Below are 16942 nucleotides of genomic sequence, written 5' to 3'. Positions count from 1 at the left end.
AAGGCTGTCTTCTAGCCAAGTGACACTAGTGACATCATGAACTTGCCATTGTGATATGAGCAATTTTAGACAGGAGCATTTAGCTTTTGTTAGTCACCCAGTAATAGGCTCAACAACATTTTCATCTCCTGTTTAACTTTACTCCATTCTCTAAGCTACTGGCTAGAGGAAGGGGGGGTGGGTGTGTATCAAGGGCTTCTCCTAAGCATACCACCTGGCAGTTAAGCAAAGTACTACACTGTGGCAATGACGTCAACTCAAACTCAAGTTGCCAAGTCAAACTCAACTACTGCTTCTTCAAAACCTATATCCATTTGGTCCACATGGCACACACAACTACCCAACATACTGCAGGATTCCTGGGTATCATAAAATGAGATCACCTTGAGGTTCCAACTGTAATGAACACAGGGTTGGGAAAAACGTTCTAATACATCTTTTGGACAATTCTTAGAAATCAGCACAGCTTTGCGTATTTAATGCCATGTTTAGTAAAAGCTGGTTGGCAGAAGCAATTGGCCAAGGCCTGATGATCACTATTTATGAATGGGTGGTGATGATCAGTCGAATAAGCATTTCTTTTAGTTGTCTATACTTAGAAAGCAGTTCTCCAAGAATGCAGTCAAGTCAACCAGGCAAATATTCACAACAAAAGAAAATAGTCACACTTGGTTCCTGACTGCACCTGTTGTCTACTATTAACTGACTAGTCTGCAGTAGATCCAAACTGTTTTCAGTCTCTTTTGGTTAAAGATGCCAGAGCCTCACATTCTTCCCTAACTTAATTAAGCTCCCTGAGATTTCTACGTGCAGAAACATAGAAAGAACCAAATTCTATCAATACATGTTCTGCTTAAGAAATAGTCACTCATGAAAAACCCAACTCACTGAATTTGGGTTGCTTTTACAAGAATAAGCCCACTTTTACAGAGTTCCTATAAACCAGTGGTCAGCAAACTTCTGTCAAGGGCCAGACAGGCAATACTTCAGGCTTTGCAGATCATGCAGTCTTCATCATGAGTACCCCATACTGCAGATGGAGCCCTAAAGTAGCCACAGACACACTACTGAACAGGCATGGCTGTGTGCCAAGAAAATAGCAAAAACAGGCAGTAGGTGCAAACTGGCCTGTGGTTTACAGACCCCTGGCTTTTAAAAAGTCAATTCTAAAATGTGTTTTTAAAAAATCATTCTTAAACATCAGTTGTTTAAAAAAAAAAAAAAGTCCCCTCACAGACAGTTGTCTGTTCCCCTTAAAGCTTCATACTTCACCAAGGGCGAGGTAGGAAATGGCCACATGTGGGGGTCTTGCATACAGGCAGAGAAGAAAGCAAACAAAATGGGCTGGAAACTAAATCAAGTTGTCCTGGGCATTTTGACTCTCTGATCTCAAATGTCTCACAAACTGTGGCCTGCATTAAAAATGCCTCCCAGGGGCAGGGTGTTAATTTCATCCTGGGGGAGAATAAAGTTTGGACCTTTCTAGCAGTTCTTGACATTTAAATATACTAATACTTGGGGGGGGGGGAGTTGAGGGGGAGGTAGAATTCTCCTGAAAATACTCAAAAATTACAGGGACCAGAGTACAATGCTAAGTGTTTATCTTCTGCTTGTGAATCAAGAGATTTTTGTACCAAGACATTGATGGTCAATTAGCTGCTTTTGCTGTCATTCTCAAAATGTTAAGGGTCAAAAATACTAACTTCAAGCTTTCTAGAAAATGAGGAAAACACAATTTGCTTCCATCTCGTGGCAGCAGCTCATACTACAGCCAAAGCAGTTTTCTGAAATTTATGTTGATGGCTTTTCCACTAAGAATACCCTAGAATCCCAAAGATTACAGGTGGGGAATTTTCAAGTGTGTCCATGTTCCACTGTAGATCAAAGAAGCTTAACTAACAGAACTGTGGACTGCCTGACATGACAACTGTGGATTGAACAAGAATTCTGCTTGAAAGGGCTGTCTTGAGGATTATGACTTAAAACAATGGAGAAACTACAGTGACTGGCAGTGGAAGAATTAGAACATGTGAAATTCCTTAAAAATGTATTGACTTAAATTATTTTTTCCTATGTTACACAATAAAAAAAAAAAAAAAAAATCTTACACTGTGTTAAGAAACCTCCCAGACAATGAAGAGGGGGGAAAAAAAAAATCATGGTCTGTGTCTCCATCTGGTGGCAGCAGCTCATACTACAGCCAAACCCAAATTTGCTAACAGTTTTGGTAACAGGACACAACAGAACTCCCCAACAGCAGAATTTCCTAAAGATGACGGGTCAGCTATGTACAAACTTACTGTTTGAGAGAACATAATCTAATTATGCCGTTCTATCCTTAACAGATTTAAGTTTCAAGAAAACACATTCAAATTTCAACATATAAAATTCTTTTTTTCAGTACAGTTGAGGCTTTATTTATCTACTTCTATATTACACCTTCAACTACTTTCTTTTATACTGAGAATGCTGGGCATGATAGAATTAATCTGCCTAACTGCTCAAATGCTTTATGCCACATTACAAATATTACCTCAGAATAGTGATATTAATACCATCACTGCCCATATTTATTACTGAAAATACATCCAAGATCCTGCACATGCTTGTCCACTCGCCCTCACTTGCCATAATTTTTGGTCCTTGTACCATTCCTACATTGTCAGAGTGCTTAGCCATTACATCCTATACTCATCCTAACCTTCATTAAGTCTTAATTTTACAAGTAACTACATAGTTAATGCTACCATTAGTCTTTATGTCAGTATCTCTCTAGGTATTTTGGTTGTTTGAAGCACAAAATATAAAATTCTTATTGAGAGTTTTTTGGGGAAAAAAAAACAGCTAAGTAGCCTATACCTGTGTAAAATATTTTCCATCCTGTTTCAATACTTTCATTGAGAGGTCAAGAATCAGTCTGAGAAACTCCCACGTGGAATCTGGATGTTAAAAAAAATAAGTTTTATAAATATGGGATTACATGCATCAGAATCATCTGAAGTCAAATATTCACATTAATATTCAATGATACCACAAAAAAAAAAAAAGAAAAGAAATAGCCATGAGCTTAAGGCTCAATATTCCAGGGCTTATTTGTGAATAGTAATATATGGTCATCTATTTTGTGTCTTACACACACATGCACATACACACATATACAAACCAAATCAAGAGCAAATGTGCACGTATGTGGTAGCACTGCTCTCACAATACCCATGAAGATTTGAACCAAAGGCAGTGCTTGAAATCTGAAAGATAAGAGCTTTAAGTAAGGGGGAAAGCAACATCCCAAGGGAGAAACCAAGACGGTCAGCAAGGGTCTTCATGTGGGAACCCAGCCTGGAAATCCACCAGGAGGAAGAGGTAATTGAAAAAACATTACCACTGAAATCCTAAGCTAGCAGTGATTTCAAGTATGTGGTCTGAGAAGGGAGATTGCCTGTGGTATTGCTTAGAAAGGTCACCATGTTATCGTGGCACAGGTTTAAAAAAAAAAAAAAAAACTACATCATGTAAATAAATTAGCAAACATGCTAATGTCTCAATGGTATGATTACGAGTCATTTTATTTCATGTGTGTTTCAAAAGAGTTAATTTTGCTCATTTAGTGACAGAACAGGGTTTGACCAAAGCCAAATCCAGCCATCTTTCCACCATGAGCCTCAGTTTAACTTCTTTTTTTTTTCCTGCCTTTTTGGCTTTTTAGGGCCATACCAGAGGCATATGGAGGTTCCCCGGCTAGGGGTCTCATCAGAGCTACAGCTGCTGGCCTATGCCACAGCCACAGCAGTGCAGGATCCAAGCCGAGTCTGTAACCCACACCACAGCTCACAGCAACCAGGGACCGCCAAGGTTCCTGGTTGGATTCATTTCTGCTGCACCACAACGGGAACCCCTCAATTTAACTACTTTTAATAAATGAAGGAACTTCACTAGACAGTCTTTTTTTTCTTTTTCTTTTTAGGGCTGCACCTGCAGCATAGGGAAGTTCCCCAGGGATGGAACCTGCATCCTCATGGATGCTAGTCAGATTCGTTTCCGCTGTGCCACGACGGGAACTCCTCCTAAAGAAGCTCTTAAGATCTTTCACTCTCACCTAGTGCCAAGAAAATAAATTCCATGATCAAGTACATTGGTTAAAAACAGAAAACAGAATCTACCTTCTTCCGGAGATGTGGAGATTGGAACGGCTGTCAAATCATTAATCACATAATCAAACTCTCTCCCTTCTTTGGCGTACCTCTTCAGTACTGGAATGCAGTCTTCTATTAGAACCTTCCAGAGGGAACACGAATAGATGTGGGTAAACCAACACACATGGAAGTAATTCAACACTTGTACAAGGAAGGGGGACAGGCAGGCACAAGGGGCCTGAGATCCACAGCACCTGCCAAATGAACAACCCTGACTTCCACCCATGCCTGCTGAGAGCTAAATCCAGGGCTTACCGTGCACTTCACATGCCTGCTCATCTAACCTACACAACTCTGCCCCAGGCACAGGGGCACCCCCACTTTACAAATGGAGAAATGAACAAAAAAGGTCATCAAGCTTACTCAAAGGTACCCAGTAAGAAACCGGGCCAAGAAGTATACCTAGACCTAAAAACCCAGTTTATACTTTAATCTATTATGGCTTCTCTTATTGTTATTTATTTTATTCTTTTTTCTTTTATACTAAGCACTGAATAACTCTGCTGTCTACTGATTTTTTTTTTACTTTCTAAAAACTTTAATAGATATTTTTCCATCCTACCTCAAACTATTAACCTACAGTTTTTCAATTTCGTCTAACCCTTCAAGTACCGCTGCTAATAAAGCCATGTAGTATACACCAGCTCCCACAATCACAGAGTTATTACGGAGCAGAGTATAGCAAGTAAGAGCTGGAATTCTCATACAGTTCCTTTACAGTAGATACAGGAGGTTAAGTTTGGGGTTTGCCGTATCTCCAAAGTACTGAAGCTATATGCTGGAGACCCATCTAGCTGTAGATGACTCCCTGGAAAGAAGTTATTCTTGTATTTTATAACTAGAAAAAAATTAAAAGACATGTTCGTGTAAAAAAAAAAAAATTTGACATGTAGAGTTCCCGTCGTGGCGCAGTGGAAACGAATCCAACTAGGAACATGAGGTTGTGGGTTCGATCCCTGGCCTCGCTCAGTAGGTTGAGGATCTGGAGTTGCTGTGAGCTGTGGTGTAGGTCACAGATGTGGTTCAGATCTGGCGTAGCTGTAGCTGTGGTGTACGTTGGCAGTGCCAGCTCTCATTTGACCCCTAGCCTTGGAACCTCCTAGCTAGTAGGGGTCCAGTTCGAGCTATAGCCACCAGCCTACGCCACAGCCACAGCAATACAGGATCCGAGCTGTGTCTGTGACCTACACCACAACTCACAACAACGCCAGATCCTCAACCCACTGAGGACAGGGATAGAACCCGAGTCCTCATGGATGCTAGTCGGGTTCATTAACTGCTGAGCCACAACGGGAACTCACCATCCTGTTTTATAACTTCCTTCATTGAATGTATCAAGTGCAACCAAAAAAGATCGAGAAAGCACAAACATCCCAGCTGCCTTCAATTCACATTATCAATCCTGCTTTATATGTTCCATTTTCCCCTGTGCTTAGATAGAGTCTTGTGAGCACTTACCCACACAGAAACACAAATGCTTGTTGTCTTTTTTAAAACCAGGATCGCACACATCAACTTGGAAACTTTCACCTAGCACCACTACAGGTACTGATGTTTCTTAAAAATGTTATCAGTCCACTAAGAATGCTGAACTCTTAACATCTTCAAGCCTTGGTCTCTACAAACACAGCCACGGTAAACCTCCTTTTATAGGTGACTCAAACATCGGGTTGCCAAGACAAAAGGCATGTGGACTTTCATTTTTAGTTTTGAAGGCAGCCCTTGCTCCGATCAGCAGTGCATGTGAGCACCTGTGTCCTTGCATGCTTCTCAGTACTGGATGTTGTCCCTGTTCCTGGACTTTGTCAAGTCCTTTGCTGATTTTTCATTAAGAACATCACAGCCACCAACAGAGGTGAGCATCTTGCTGTAGGTGTGCAGGCTATTTGACCTTCAACTTCTGAGAAGTACCAGTGAAACCGAGTCCCCATAAAGCTGAGCGCATCTAGCGAGTTTGATTAACCTCTCTAGCCAAACCTTTATTCCCTTTCTTGTCCCACACCTGTTCCCCTGAGACGTATCAAAGAAAAGAGGGGGAGTCTGAGGAGTATCAAAGAAAAGAGGGAGGGTGAAACTGAGCAACGCCATTGAAACTGAAGGAAGGCCCCCACCCAGGTGGAGGATGGTGACTTCTGGCTGAGCACAAGCACGTGGAACCAGAAGGCTAAAGATTATAAAAGGGACAGGGGAGTTCTCTTGTGACACAGGGTTAAGAATTCAGTGTTGTCATGGGTGCAGCCGAAAAGGCAAAAAGAAAAAAAAAAAAGATGTGTCTATATTCATCAAACCAACAAACTTAGACTAGCTTTAATACCAGCTATTAATTTAATAGTGAATACTGCCCATATCACATGAACCTGATATTCATTTTGACCAATTTTTTTTCTATTTCTGAGAATTTTATCTTAGTGCTTAATTTCTTTTAAGCCAGTTAAATAGGGCTCTCCCATAAACCCATCTTGGCAATGCCATTTGGAGGCTGAGACACTTCCTATTTACAAGGTACACCTAGACACACATCTATATAGACACCGGGATCCTCAGAGTTTTCCTGCTCAAGTTTAAAAGGCCTCTTTCCCCTCCAGCCTCAGGGATCATAGATGATTTGAGTTCCTAAGAGCCCAGGTAGATCACTTTCATCTTCAAAGCACAGGGAGAGAAATGCCCTTTTCTTCTAGAAAGCTAGCTAGCTTCTAACTGCACCTGCAAAAACCAGTTTGGGAAGTCAGGAGAGCCCCATCATGGCCATTTTTCAGTTTCTAAAGAGCCAATTCAGTTGTTTTTTTTTTGTTTTTTTTTTTTTGTCTTTTTGTCTTGTTGTTGTTGTTGCTATTTCTTGGGCCGCTCCCGCGGCATATGGAGGTTCCCAGGCTAGGGGTTGAATCTGAGCTGTAGCCACCGGCCTACGCCAGAGCCACAGCAACGCGGGATCCGAGCCGCGTCTGCAACCTACACCACAGCTCACGGCAACGCCGGATCGTTAGCCCACTGAGCAAGGGCAGGGACCGAACCCGCAACCTCATGGTTCCTAGTCGGATTCGTTAACCACTGCGCCACGACAGGAACTCCCCAATTCAGTTTAAAACAGTAATAATAAACAATAGTCATACACGTCACTCACATTCACATGCCTCACTTCCAGGTGAACTTGAATCAGCATTCAAGTTAGCAAGACCTCCTTAATAAGGGTCAAAACTACAAAGAGAAGAAGTTTGAGACTTGTACTGAGACGTCATGCACACACCCAAGATAACAGCCAAACCGTTTCCAAAAGGCTCACTTTGATACCATAGCATAAAAATGATCCCATTTCCCTGCCCCAACTTTTTTTTTTTTTGGCCACACCAGTGTCAGATGGAAGTTCTCCCGCCAGGGATCAAATCTGTGCCACAGCAGCGACCTTGGCCACTGCAGTGACAATGCCAGATCCTTAACCCACTGCACCAAATTCTTCTGGCATTGTCACTGCAGCAGCTTGGGTTGGTGCTGTGGCTCCAGTTCAATCCCTGGCCTGGGAACCTCCACATGTCACAGGGATGACCGGAAAAAAAAAAGGCTGATTCAAAGTTGGACTTTGGTTTTCTCCCTCTGCTGGGAAACAAAGTTTTCTTCAAGTGCTGAACTGCTTTGATAATAGACTGTGAGGTTGTCTTTTGAGAGCTCCAGGTGTAACTTTTTGCATCTGCCCTTGACATCTTTTACTGTCCCTTAGGTCAGGTGAAAGGGTACTGTTTCACAGTAACCTATGACCTTACTTCACCAGGTGTTCTGAAACTTTTAATATTTTCGATAAAATTCCCAAACATAAAATTCTAATTTAAGTTCCTTTGATCTTCAGCTCACTTTGGAATACAACAGAGCAACTCTGAGGCGTCTCAGAGATTATATTAACTAGGACAATTCGGTAGGTTAAATTATACAGGGGAAGCATTGCCCAATGAGTGATAAGCCTTCTCGGGTCATACTTTATGGGAAAATGTTGCTATTAGAGATATTTTAAAAATGATACAGAATGTCTATAACTCTAGTGTGTCGTGATAAAATGTTAGTCATAAGTCTAGTTATTATAACCAAGTTTTCTGTCAATTACATTGGGCTCAGTTGCTTAACTGTATCTTTTAAGTTTTGTCACTCACAGTTTTTTTCTCATGTTTTTGCGAAAGCGCTTCATCTTCAAGAAGGACTTTTTTACATGTATAAATCTCTTAGAAAATTCCAGATCATATCCCTGAACTGGGTAAGCAATTCAAGAATCCTAACAGAAAAACCTGCTGGCTGGCTTCATAAAAACTGGTAACTGAAAGGATTACTGAGTTAACTGGTGAATATTGTTATTTTTATGGGTTTTGTCTAAAATATTGGTGGTTTTTAGGGAGTTCCTGCTCTGGAGCAGTGGAAACGAATCTGACTAGTATCCACGAGGATGCAAGTTCGATCCCTGGCCTCGCTCAGTGGGTTAAGGACCCGGTGTTGCCATGAGCTGTGGTGTAGGTCACAGACAAGGCTCAGATCCCACGTTGCTGTGGCTGTGGTATAGGCCAGCAGCTGCTGCTCCGCTTCGTCGTAGCCTGGGAACTTCCAAATGCCACAGGTACAGCCCTAAAAAGCAAAATAAAATTTTAAAAAATATTAGTGGTTTTAATCTGTGTTTTCCAGATATAAGGAAACCCTTTCCCTCAAGCTAATTATGGCATATAGAAGTGTTAATTTACCAAATTGCTGCAAGTAGAATTGAAACATTCATTTTTTTTTTTCTCTACCTGAGCCCTCCAGAAATCGGAAACTCAGATTTCCCAGTAGCCTTATCAAGTCAAGGAAGGTCACCTCCAGACAAGTGCAAGAACCTTATTTTGGAGACATCTAGAAGAGGGGAAGTCACCCAAATCTATAGATACGTCAAGTGGAATCTGCGGCAAGCCCTTGGCATGGCTTTCCTGGCCTTGAAAGGCTTTTCCACAGTTCAGTCTGGGATTCCTTATGAAAAGTTGCAACACCTAACTTAAAGGAGTCCGTATGATCAATTACACTAATGAAAATAATCGGGCCAAGTTTATTAAAATCAGACTTTTTCAAACAAATTCTCAATTTGGCTATATTTTGTTAAAAATGGAGCTAATATTAGAGAGAAAAAGATTGTTTCAATACTAAATTCTAGTTCTGTTGAGGTCTATATTTACTGCCTCAGACTCACTTCCCAGATAGTTCTCTGTTGTTACCTAATTATAAAGTTTAACTGAATTATTCAAGAGAGAGTTTGTTTCTGTAGCTTAGACTGCTGTCAGGAACTTCAGATATGTCTTTAGATGAAGATCAGATGTCCCACAACCTGTAACCAGGCCCTATCAAAACTGAAAGCTCCTGTGTTAACCGAACACTGCTTGCCCCCAATGTTCAGGATAAAAGGAAAATTTCCTAGTGAAGTTGTCAGGGTATAACTACTCCTACAGGACAGTTCATTTCTTGCTTTAAGTCTACTACTAAAAGCACATACACGGTGCTTGGGTTACCACTCGGTATAATTAACAAAACAGATAGTCTATAAAATGTTTCCCCATCAGCACACCTCTGAGCCTATTCCAACTCAGTGTCCGTTCCTCAAGTTAAGGCAGGACTTTGCCCCGTTTCGGTAGAAAGTAGCCAGGGTGGACATCACCCCGTTTCCTCAAAGATTTGGAGAAGGTCCAAACAGGAGTGGAAAATCAAACTGAAGTCCCCACTAACCAAAGGCTGGGTCCCTCTACCAAATTTAGTTTAAATTAACCTCTCTATCCAAAACCGTACTTCCTTTCTTGTCCCACACCTATTCCCATCAATACTGAGAAGTATTAAGGAGGGGAATAAAAGTGAGCAGGGCTCTGCAGGGCCTTCTTAGGAAAAAAAGCCCTTCTGTGTCTCTCAGCCTAACAACCTGATACACGTACAGGAGGTTAACCTCAGGCTGAGCATAAGCACGTGGAATCCAGACTGGATGGAAACAGAAGGCTGATGACTAACATTCCCAAAATAGCATCCTGCTACCTCATTACTAACCAATTAGAGGAGGGTTTCACACCCTGTAGCTCCCTGTCCCCAAATTTTGCCTATAAAAACACCTCTCCAAAAATCATCAGGGAGGTTGGGTTTTAAGAGTATCAACTGCCTGTTCTCTTTGCTTGCCCTTTGCAATGAAGTATTCGCCACCCTGAATTCCATTTTGGTTAGTTTGGCCTCACAGTGCACTGGGCACACAAACTTGGGTTCTACCAACACCAGTTCTTACTCTTTTACTACACCTTTTAGTTTTTAAAGATTTGCGTAAGGGCTCTTTCTGTTATTAAAGGGATTAACTCCCTTACCATGTTTGTTGCCAGTACTTTCAGTCTTTTGGCTCTGTTGCTGGTATTATGCTACCATTAGTTTCTGAGTTTATCTTTCATTAAAAGTTTTCCCAACTCCAAGGTGAAGTACTGTACATTTTCCTAAATGTATTTGTTTTGGTATTGAGAGCTTAAGCCACCCAGAATTAATTTTCCTATGGTCTGTAGGGTTATTTTTGTTCTCTTGAGAGAGACAACCCATTATGTCAATATTCATTAAATTAACTAAATCTCCTTTTCCAAACCAAAAACACCTCAAGACCTTATGTTACCTTGGTGTGTACACATATACTTGGGTGTGGTTAAGTCTCTGTGTTGCCATCATACTTCCATTTGCTCACCACACTTCACACTAAATTATTAAGAAGGCCAATCTCCCGTCACTGTGATTATTACATTTTTTCTTAGCTAATCTTAGATATTTATGGTTATAAGTGAATGTCAAAATCATATGTTCTAATTCTAAAAACCCCCTCGGGGACTGTTATTTTCATCTAAGAAAGAACTTGTCTCTCCACATATTTCACACTTCAACTGCTGTCTTTCAGGAAGATATTAACGTAATTCTTAACAGTCTCAATACCAGTCTTCTTAAATTTATTCCTAGGTTTAACTGGTCATTATTTTGAACGGGATTTCCAACCCATCCTAAATTTCCAGTCAAACTTTTGCATTTAGAGTAAGGAAAAAGGAGTTCCTGTCATGGCTCAGCAGTTATCAAACCCGACTAGCATCTGTAAGGACACGGGTTCAATCCCTGGCCTTGCTCAGTGGGTTAAGGATCTGGCATTACTGTGAGCTGTGGTGTAGGCTGCAGATGCGACTTGGACCTGGCATTGCTGTGGCTGTGGTATAGGCTGGCAGCTACATCTCTGATTTGACCCCTATCCTGGGAACTTCCATAAGCCACGAATGAGGCCCTAAAAAAACAAAAAAGTAAAATAAAATAAGGAAAAGGTTTTAGCCTGCCTTTATCTTTTAACTATGCCAAGTTATCATGAATTCAACTTTTCTTTCTGTACTACCAAAATGATTTTACCATTAAAATTATTCTATCATTATAAAAGGAATGGGGAGTGCTTTGGAACATTTTCTACTTTCTAAAAAAGCTTGATGGACTAATTATGTTTTTCAAATGATAAACAGTTGCAAGGAGGCTTTTTTTTTTTTTTTTTTTTTAATGGTAACAGCTAATGGGCTTGCCTACTGTTGTCCCACAGACCAGGAGCCCTCACCTCTTTAGAGCGCCAAGAAAATTATCAGCCTCGGAAAAATTTTCCAGACTCCCCCTGGTGGCTATTCTACTCCTGAAAGCCGGGAGGGTGGCAAGGCAAACGCACTAGGGCACCAAACTTCCTCAAGAGCCAAGCCACTTAAAATACTTCCCCTTCTGTAAAATGTCTCACTGTCTATGTCACCAGCTATGTGCATTTTGTGCTGTGCCTTCAGATGGACTCACAAGTTGAGCAGTTGTTTACTAGGGCAGTTAGTAAATCTTCACATTTCTCTCCATATCCAGTCTCTATACAACAGTCTACAACCCCACAGTACTGCAGAGGTTTGGGATTGCAGTTCTGGTTTTTCCTTAATCTATTTAGAGACGTCAACATAAAGAGGCAGGGAGACATAAATTTGAAACATTCCCCTAAACGTACCCTATAACCTGAATAAATTGTCTTAAATTCTGTAAACTTAATGTCTTCATTTATAAAATAGGAACAACAGCCATGTGATAGAGATATGAGGCTTAAATGTTAAAACACTTCAGGCAAAGGGTCTAACAATGCAAACATCTGCAAAAAACGTTAATTTTGGGATCACTGTAAAAACTCATGCTCTGAAGAACCTAAATTCCTCTTTTCATGTGTACAGCACTGTGTATACACTTCTGTGTATACTACAGTATGTTCACAAAAGTCTAGCTTCCAGAGTTCCCTAGTGATCTAGCAGTGAAGAACCTGGTGTTGTCACTGCTGCGGTGTAAGTTGGATTCCTGGCCCAGGAACTTCCACATGCCATGGGCAAGGCCAAAAAACCTATCTATCTATCTATGTGGCTTCCATCCATCACCATGCAGTTGATCCCCTTTACCCATCTCACGCCCCTCCCCTTCCTCTCTGGGAAGCACTATTCTGTTCTATCTATATATTTTTATTTGGTTTGGTTCATTTACTTCAAAAAACTGTTTTGAGATTCTATATGAGTGAAATCATACAGTACAGTATTTTTTCCCCGTCTGACTTATCTCACTTAGCATAAATAATATCCTCAAGGTCCATCCATGTTGTTGCAAAGGTCCATCCATGTTGTTGCAACTGTCAGGGTTTCTTTTTTTTCTTTATGGCTGAGTTTCATTCCATTGTGTATATATACCACATCTTTATTCATTCATCTGTTGATGGACAGTTAGGCTGCTTCCCTATCTTGGCTATTGTAAAAATAATGCTGCAATGAACATGGGGGTGTTTCCATCTTTTTGAGCTAGTGTTTCTACTTTCTTCAAATACCCAGGAGTGGAACTGCTGGGTCCTCCCTCACTTTTTGAACTTTCCAATAATATACATGAAACATTTATCTTTCTTTCCCTTTTGCCCATAAAACTATCACAACTGCATTTTATGTAGATATAATTCCTCTCACAGCTTAAAAAAATTAACACCAGCATACCACGAAATCAAATTTGGATGCACACCCACTAGAGAACATGGAGTAAACTAATTTACTTAACAAATTAAAGCACTCATCTAAACTGTTTATAAAACTAGAGATACACATTTAGGATTCTGGTCAAATAAAGCAGGTATTGGCTTAGTTATCTTGCTCTACCAAGTAATGTAGGTATGGGCACCAAACATACACACCCTCAAAATACAACACAAACTGTATTCTACGAACTGTAATGACTGGTCAACTTACAAGCCAAGTAGAATTCAGGACAGAAACTAATTTGCTTCGCAAAAAGCAATTATTCCTACATCAAACATTTGAATCATCTACACCTTCCAATTAAATACCTGAATTCCCTCTGAAAGAGCCAGACACAGACAGACTCAGGCTAATGAGACAAAACGTGGTGGTTGCCAGGTCATAAAAAGGTACGTCTTTTATCTAAGAATGAATTAATGTTATTAAATTCAAAGTCTGGAGTTGACAGTTTTTATTATTGTACATACCTTTCCTGAATACAAATACATAGCTCACATGAAGAGAATAAAGGAGAGCAGAAAACAGGCTACCTCAAAACATGGCACTTTGGCCTATTGAGTATTTTGAGCGGTAGGCACTTAAAAAACTGCAAATGCAGGGAGGCTCTCTCTGAACTACCCTTTATCTGCCCAAAGACAGATCCCCCAAAAGCAACTCAATAGTCACAGATCCCCTCCCTGAGGGATTCAACCAGGGAAGATGGCCTCTTATCACAGAAGAAGAGGCTGACACCACACTCAGATAACCTTTGTCACAAACCGTCATCCTATTTCTCTGTTCTTCTAAGGGCCCTGTTCATTTTTTTCCCCAAGTCATTTGTTCTCCCCTCAAGACACCTAGATCCCCCTTTCTGTATTAAGATAATATTCAAGCCTCAATTCTAAACCTACCTCTCTGAGTTACTCATTTTCCTGTGTATCTCCCATATACACAGGAGTTAATGAGCTCATTTTCCCTCTTGTTAATCTTTTATTCCGGGGCTCTTAGGCAAGCACGAGAAGGATAGAAGGAAAATTTTTCCTCCCATAAAGTATGATCTATCCTCTTGCTTATCTTTTTAACCAATTATACTTAAAGCTGTTTTAAGAATACACACTTCTGATCAACAACCTATCAGCTGATTTAATAAAAACTTTAGCTGGTAAACATAATTACCTGATAGCAGTCTCCTTTAAGATTGTCTAAGACGTCACCACACGTTTTTCTCATGTATTTCTTACATCCGTCAATCACCATTTGGTCAATGTTCAAAGTAGGTTAAGGAGAAATTTACCTTAGATTTCAATGTATCCAAGAATTCTGAAATACAATACTTTTAAAAAAGGTTATGATGAACATCACATTTTTAACACTAATTTTGTACCCTGTTTAAAAAATGATGAATGAGACAATGACCCCATTTGTGCACCAAGGACACTCAAAAGGAGCTCTATTTTCTTCTAATGAAGAAATCATTTTAGCAACTTCCGAGCGGTAGACAAGGTACAAAGGTCACTTGCTCTTTAATTCTCAATTCTGCTTCTTTGTTGGAGGCTACATAAAAAGGCTATTGGTACTAAGTCGAAATGCTTGTTCAAGATACTCTTTATAACACATTTCCCTCATAACATTAACTGGGGTCTTAAAAAAAAAAAAAAAGCAGCAGCCCACTAAACTCCATCTCTTATACAGCAAAGGATATCTCTACCATAGTGACCATCTTTGGTTTTAGTTTGACTATTTCACATAATATGCCCCCATCTCCACCTCCCAGAATCAGTACATCTTTGCCAGTGTAATCTTCTTTGCCGCTGCCCATGATGGCCCGGGTGTATGCCAAATCACTTTCCGCCAAATCTAGGGAGGAGAAACAGATTCAAAATGGTGACTCTAACCAAAGCCACATACCACCTGACTTACCATACCAGAAATCGCTTGATGAGTGTTCTCTTGCGGCAGAGCAGGTTAAGGATCCTGCGTTGCCACTGCAGTGGCTTGGGCAGCTGCTGTGGCATGAGATTGATCCCTAGCCCTAGCCCAGGAACTTCCATGTGCCATGGGCATGACAAAAAAAAAAAAAAAGTACAGGAATCTAGAAAATTCAGAATTTTTCATTTTCAGTCTTTAAAACCTGCCAACAATAATATAAAGAGGGTTTTTTGTGGCGGGATGAGGGGATTGTAGACTTTAACCCTATTCATCTAACACCCAATATGTTACATATATATAGATTATATACATAAAAATTTAGTCAGTGGCAAGAAAATTTAGTCTTTAGATGGTTCTGATATGATTAAAAAGCAATTACATGTTTCCAGATGAACTATGAAATCAGAGTTGCTACAAAACAGTATGAGGGGGAGAAAAGTGATCCAGAGTTTAGGGTTAATAAGACTGGCCAGGAGTTGATCACTGTTGACACTCAATGTTGAGGACATGTGGGTTCATCATACTGTTTTCTCTACCTAGGTTTGAAATTTCCCATAACAAAGACTTCTTCAATAAGCAACTATGTTTTCTTTTGAAATAAAATCCAAATAGTAATCACTAAGAAAACAGTATCAAGACAAGGTTTTCATGGCCCTACTACACAACATGAAAGCCCAGACAAGTCACAGGTTAATCCAATGTAAATATTTTAAAGAATTAAAAAATTAAAAAAAAAAAAACAGCTGTGCCAAGGACAAACCTGGACACATCCACCAATGGTGGTTATCTGTCAGGAAAACACAATCTAACACATTGTCACTTTGTTACACAATTGGGGTAAGGAGAGAATACTTACTAACATCCCCACTGAGGATGAGGATATTTCCAAACTGTTTCGAGTGTAAAATTTTAATGTTCTGGTAAGGCGAGTCTTCATCATATACCACCTCATCTATGTCGTACTCCACCAGGCGGCCATCGGCAGTGGGCCAGTATCTGTCGATGGCCCCTCCTCGAACGATGGGTGGTAATCTGGAAAAAAAGATGAAATCAGGAATGAACCTTACAAGAAAGGCTGCTTAGGCTAAGGCTGCCTTAAAAGAGGACCTGCAACCAAAAATGTGCAGGAGCCACATGACCCCAGGCAGACAGTAAGAAGGCCACTAGCGAATTTCAAGACTATTGTGGATTAAGAATTTACAGGGAGTTTGGGGTCAGAAGATGCAAAGCATTACATTTAGAATGGATAGACAATAAGGTCCAGCACAGGGAACTGTATCCAGTCTCCCATGATAGACCATATAGACCATGATGGAATGCATCAAAAAAAAAAGAATGTATACATACGTACGACTGAGCCACTGCTATACAGCATAAACTGACACAACACTGTAAATCAACTATAATATTTTTTTTCCAAAAAGTTCCTGCTGGAGTTTCCATCATGGTACAGTAGAAACGAATCAGACTGGGAACCATGAGGTTGCAGGTTCCATCCCTGGGCTCGCTCAGTGGGTTAAGGATCTGGTGTTGCCGTGAGCTGTGGAAGAGGTCTCAGACTCGGTGTGGATCCAGTGTTGCTGTGGTATAGGCTGGCCACTGTAGCTCTGATAAGACCCTTAGCCTAACCTGGGAATCTCCGTATGCTGCGGGTGCAGCCCTAAAAAGACAAAAGACTGAAAAAAAAAAGTTCCTGCTGTGGTGCAGTGGGTTAAGAATCCCACTGCAGCAGCTCAGGTCACTGGGAAGGTGCATGTCTGATCCAACAGAGTGGGTTAA

At 40.6% G+C, this 16942-nt stretch overlaps 1 protein-coding gene across 1 annotated transcript in view; it reads right to left on the bottom strand.

Moving 5' to 3' along the window:
• SMS (spermine synthase) overlaps positions 1-16942 on the bottom strand; it is a 51065-nt gene that overhangs the window by 5010 nt on the left and 29113 nt on the right. Inside the window, exons 5-9 of the mRNA XM_021079653.1 lie at positions 16020-16195; positions 14937-15091; positions 14411-14500; positions 4161-4275; positions 2860-2939 (exon numbers count right to left, since the gene is read on the bottom strand). Of these exons, the coding sequence (XP_020935312.1) occupies positions 2860-2939; positions 4161-4275; positions 14411-14500; positions 14937-15091; positions 16020-16195 (616 nt within the window). The remainder of the gene's footprint in view (positions 1-2859; positions 2940-4160; positions 4276-14410; positions 14501-14936; positions 15092-16019; positions 16196-16942) is intronic.

This window comes from Sus scrofa, chromosome X (assembly GCF_000003025.6).
Source record: "Sus scrofa isolate TJ Tabasco breed Duroc chromosome X, Sscrofa11.1, whole genome shotgun sequence".
Taxonomy (NCBI): domain Eukaryota; kingdom Metazoa; phylum Chordata; class Mammalia; order Artiodactyla; family Suidae; genus Sus; species Sus scrofa.
This window is presented reverse-complemented; position numbering and strand designations above follow the sequence as displayed.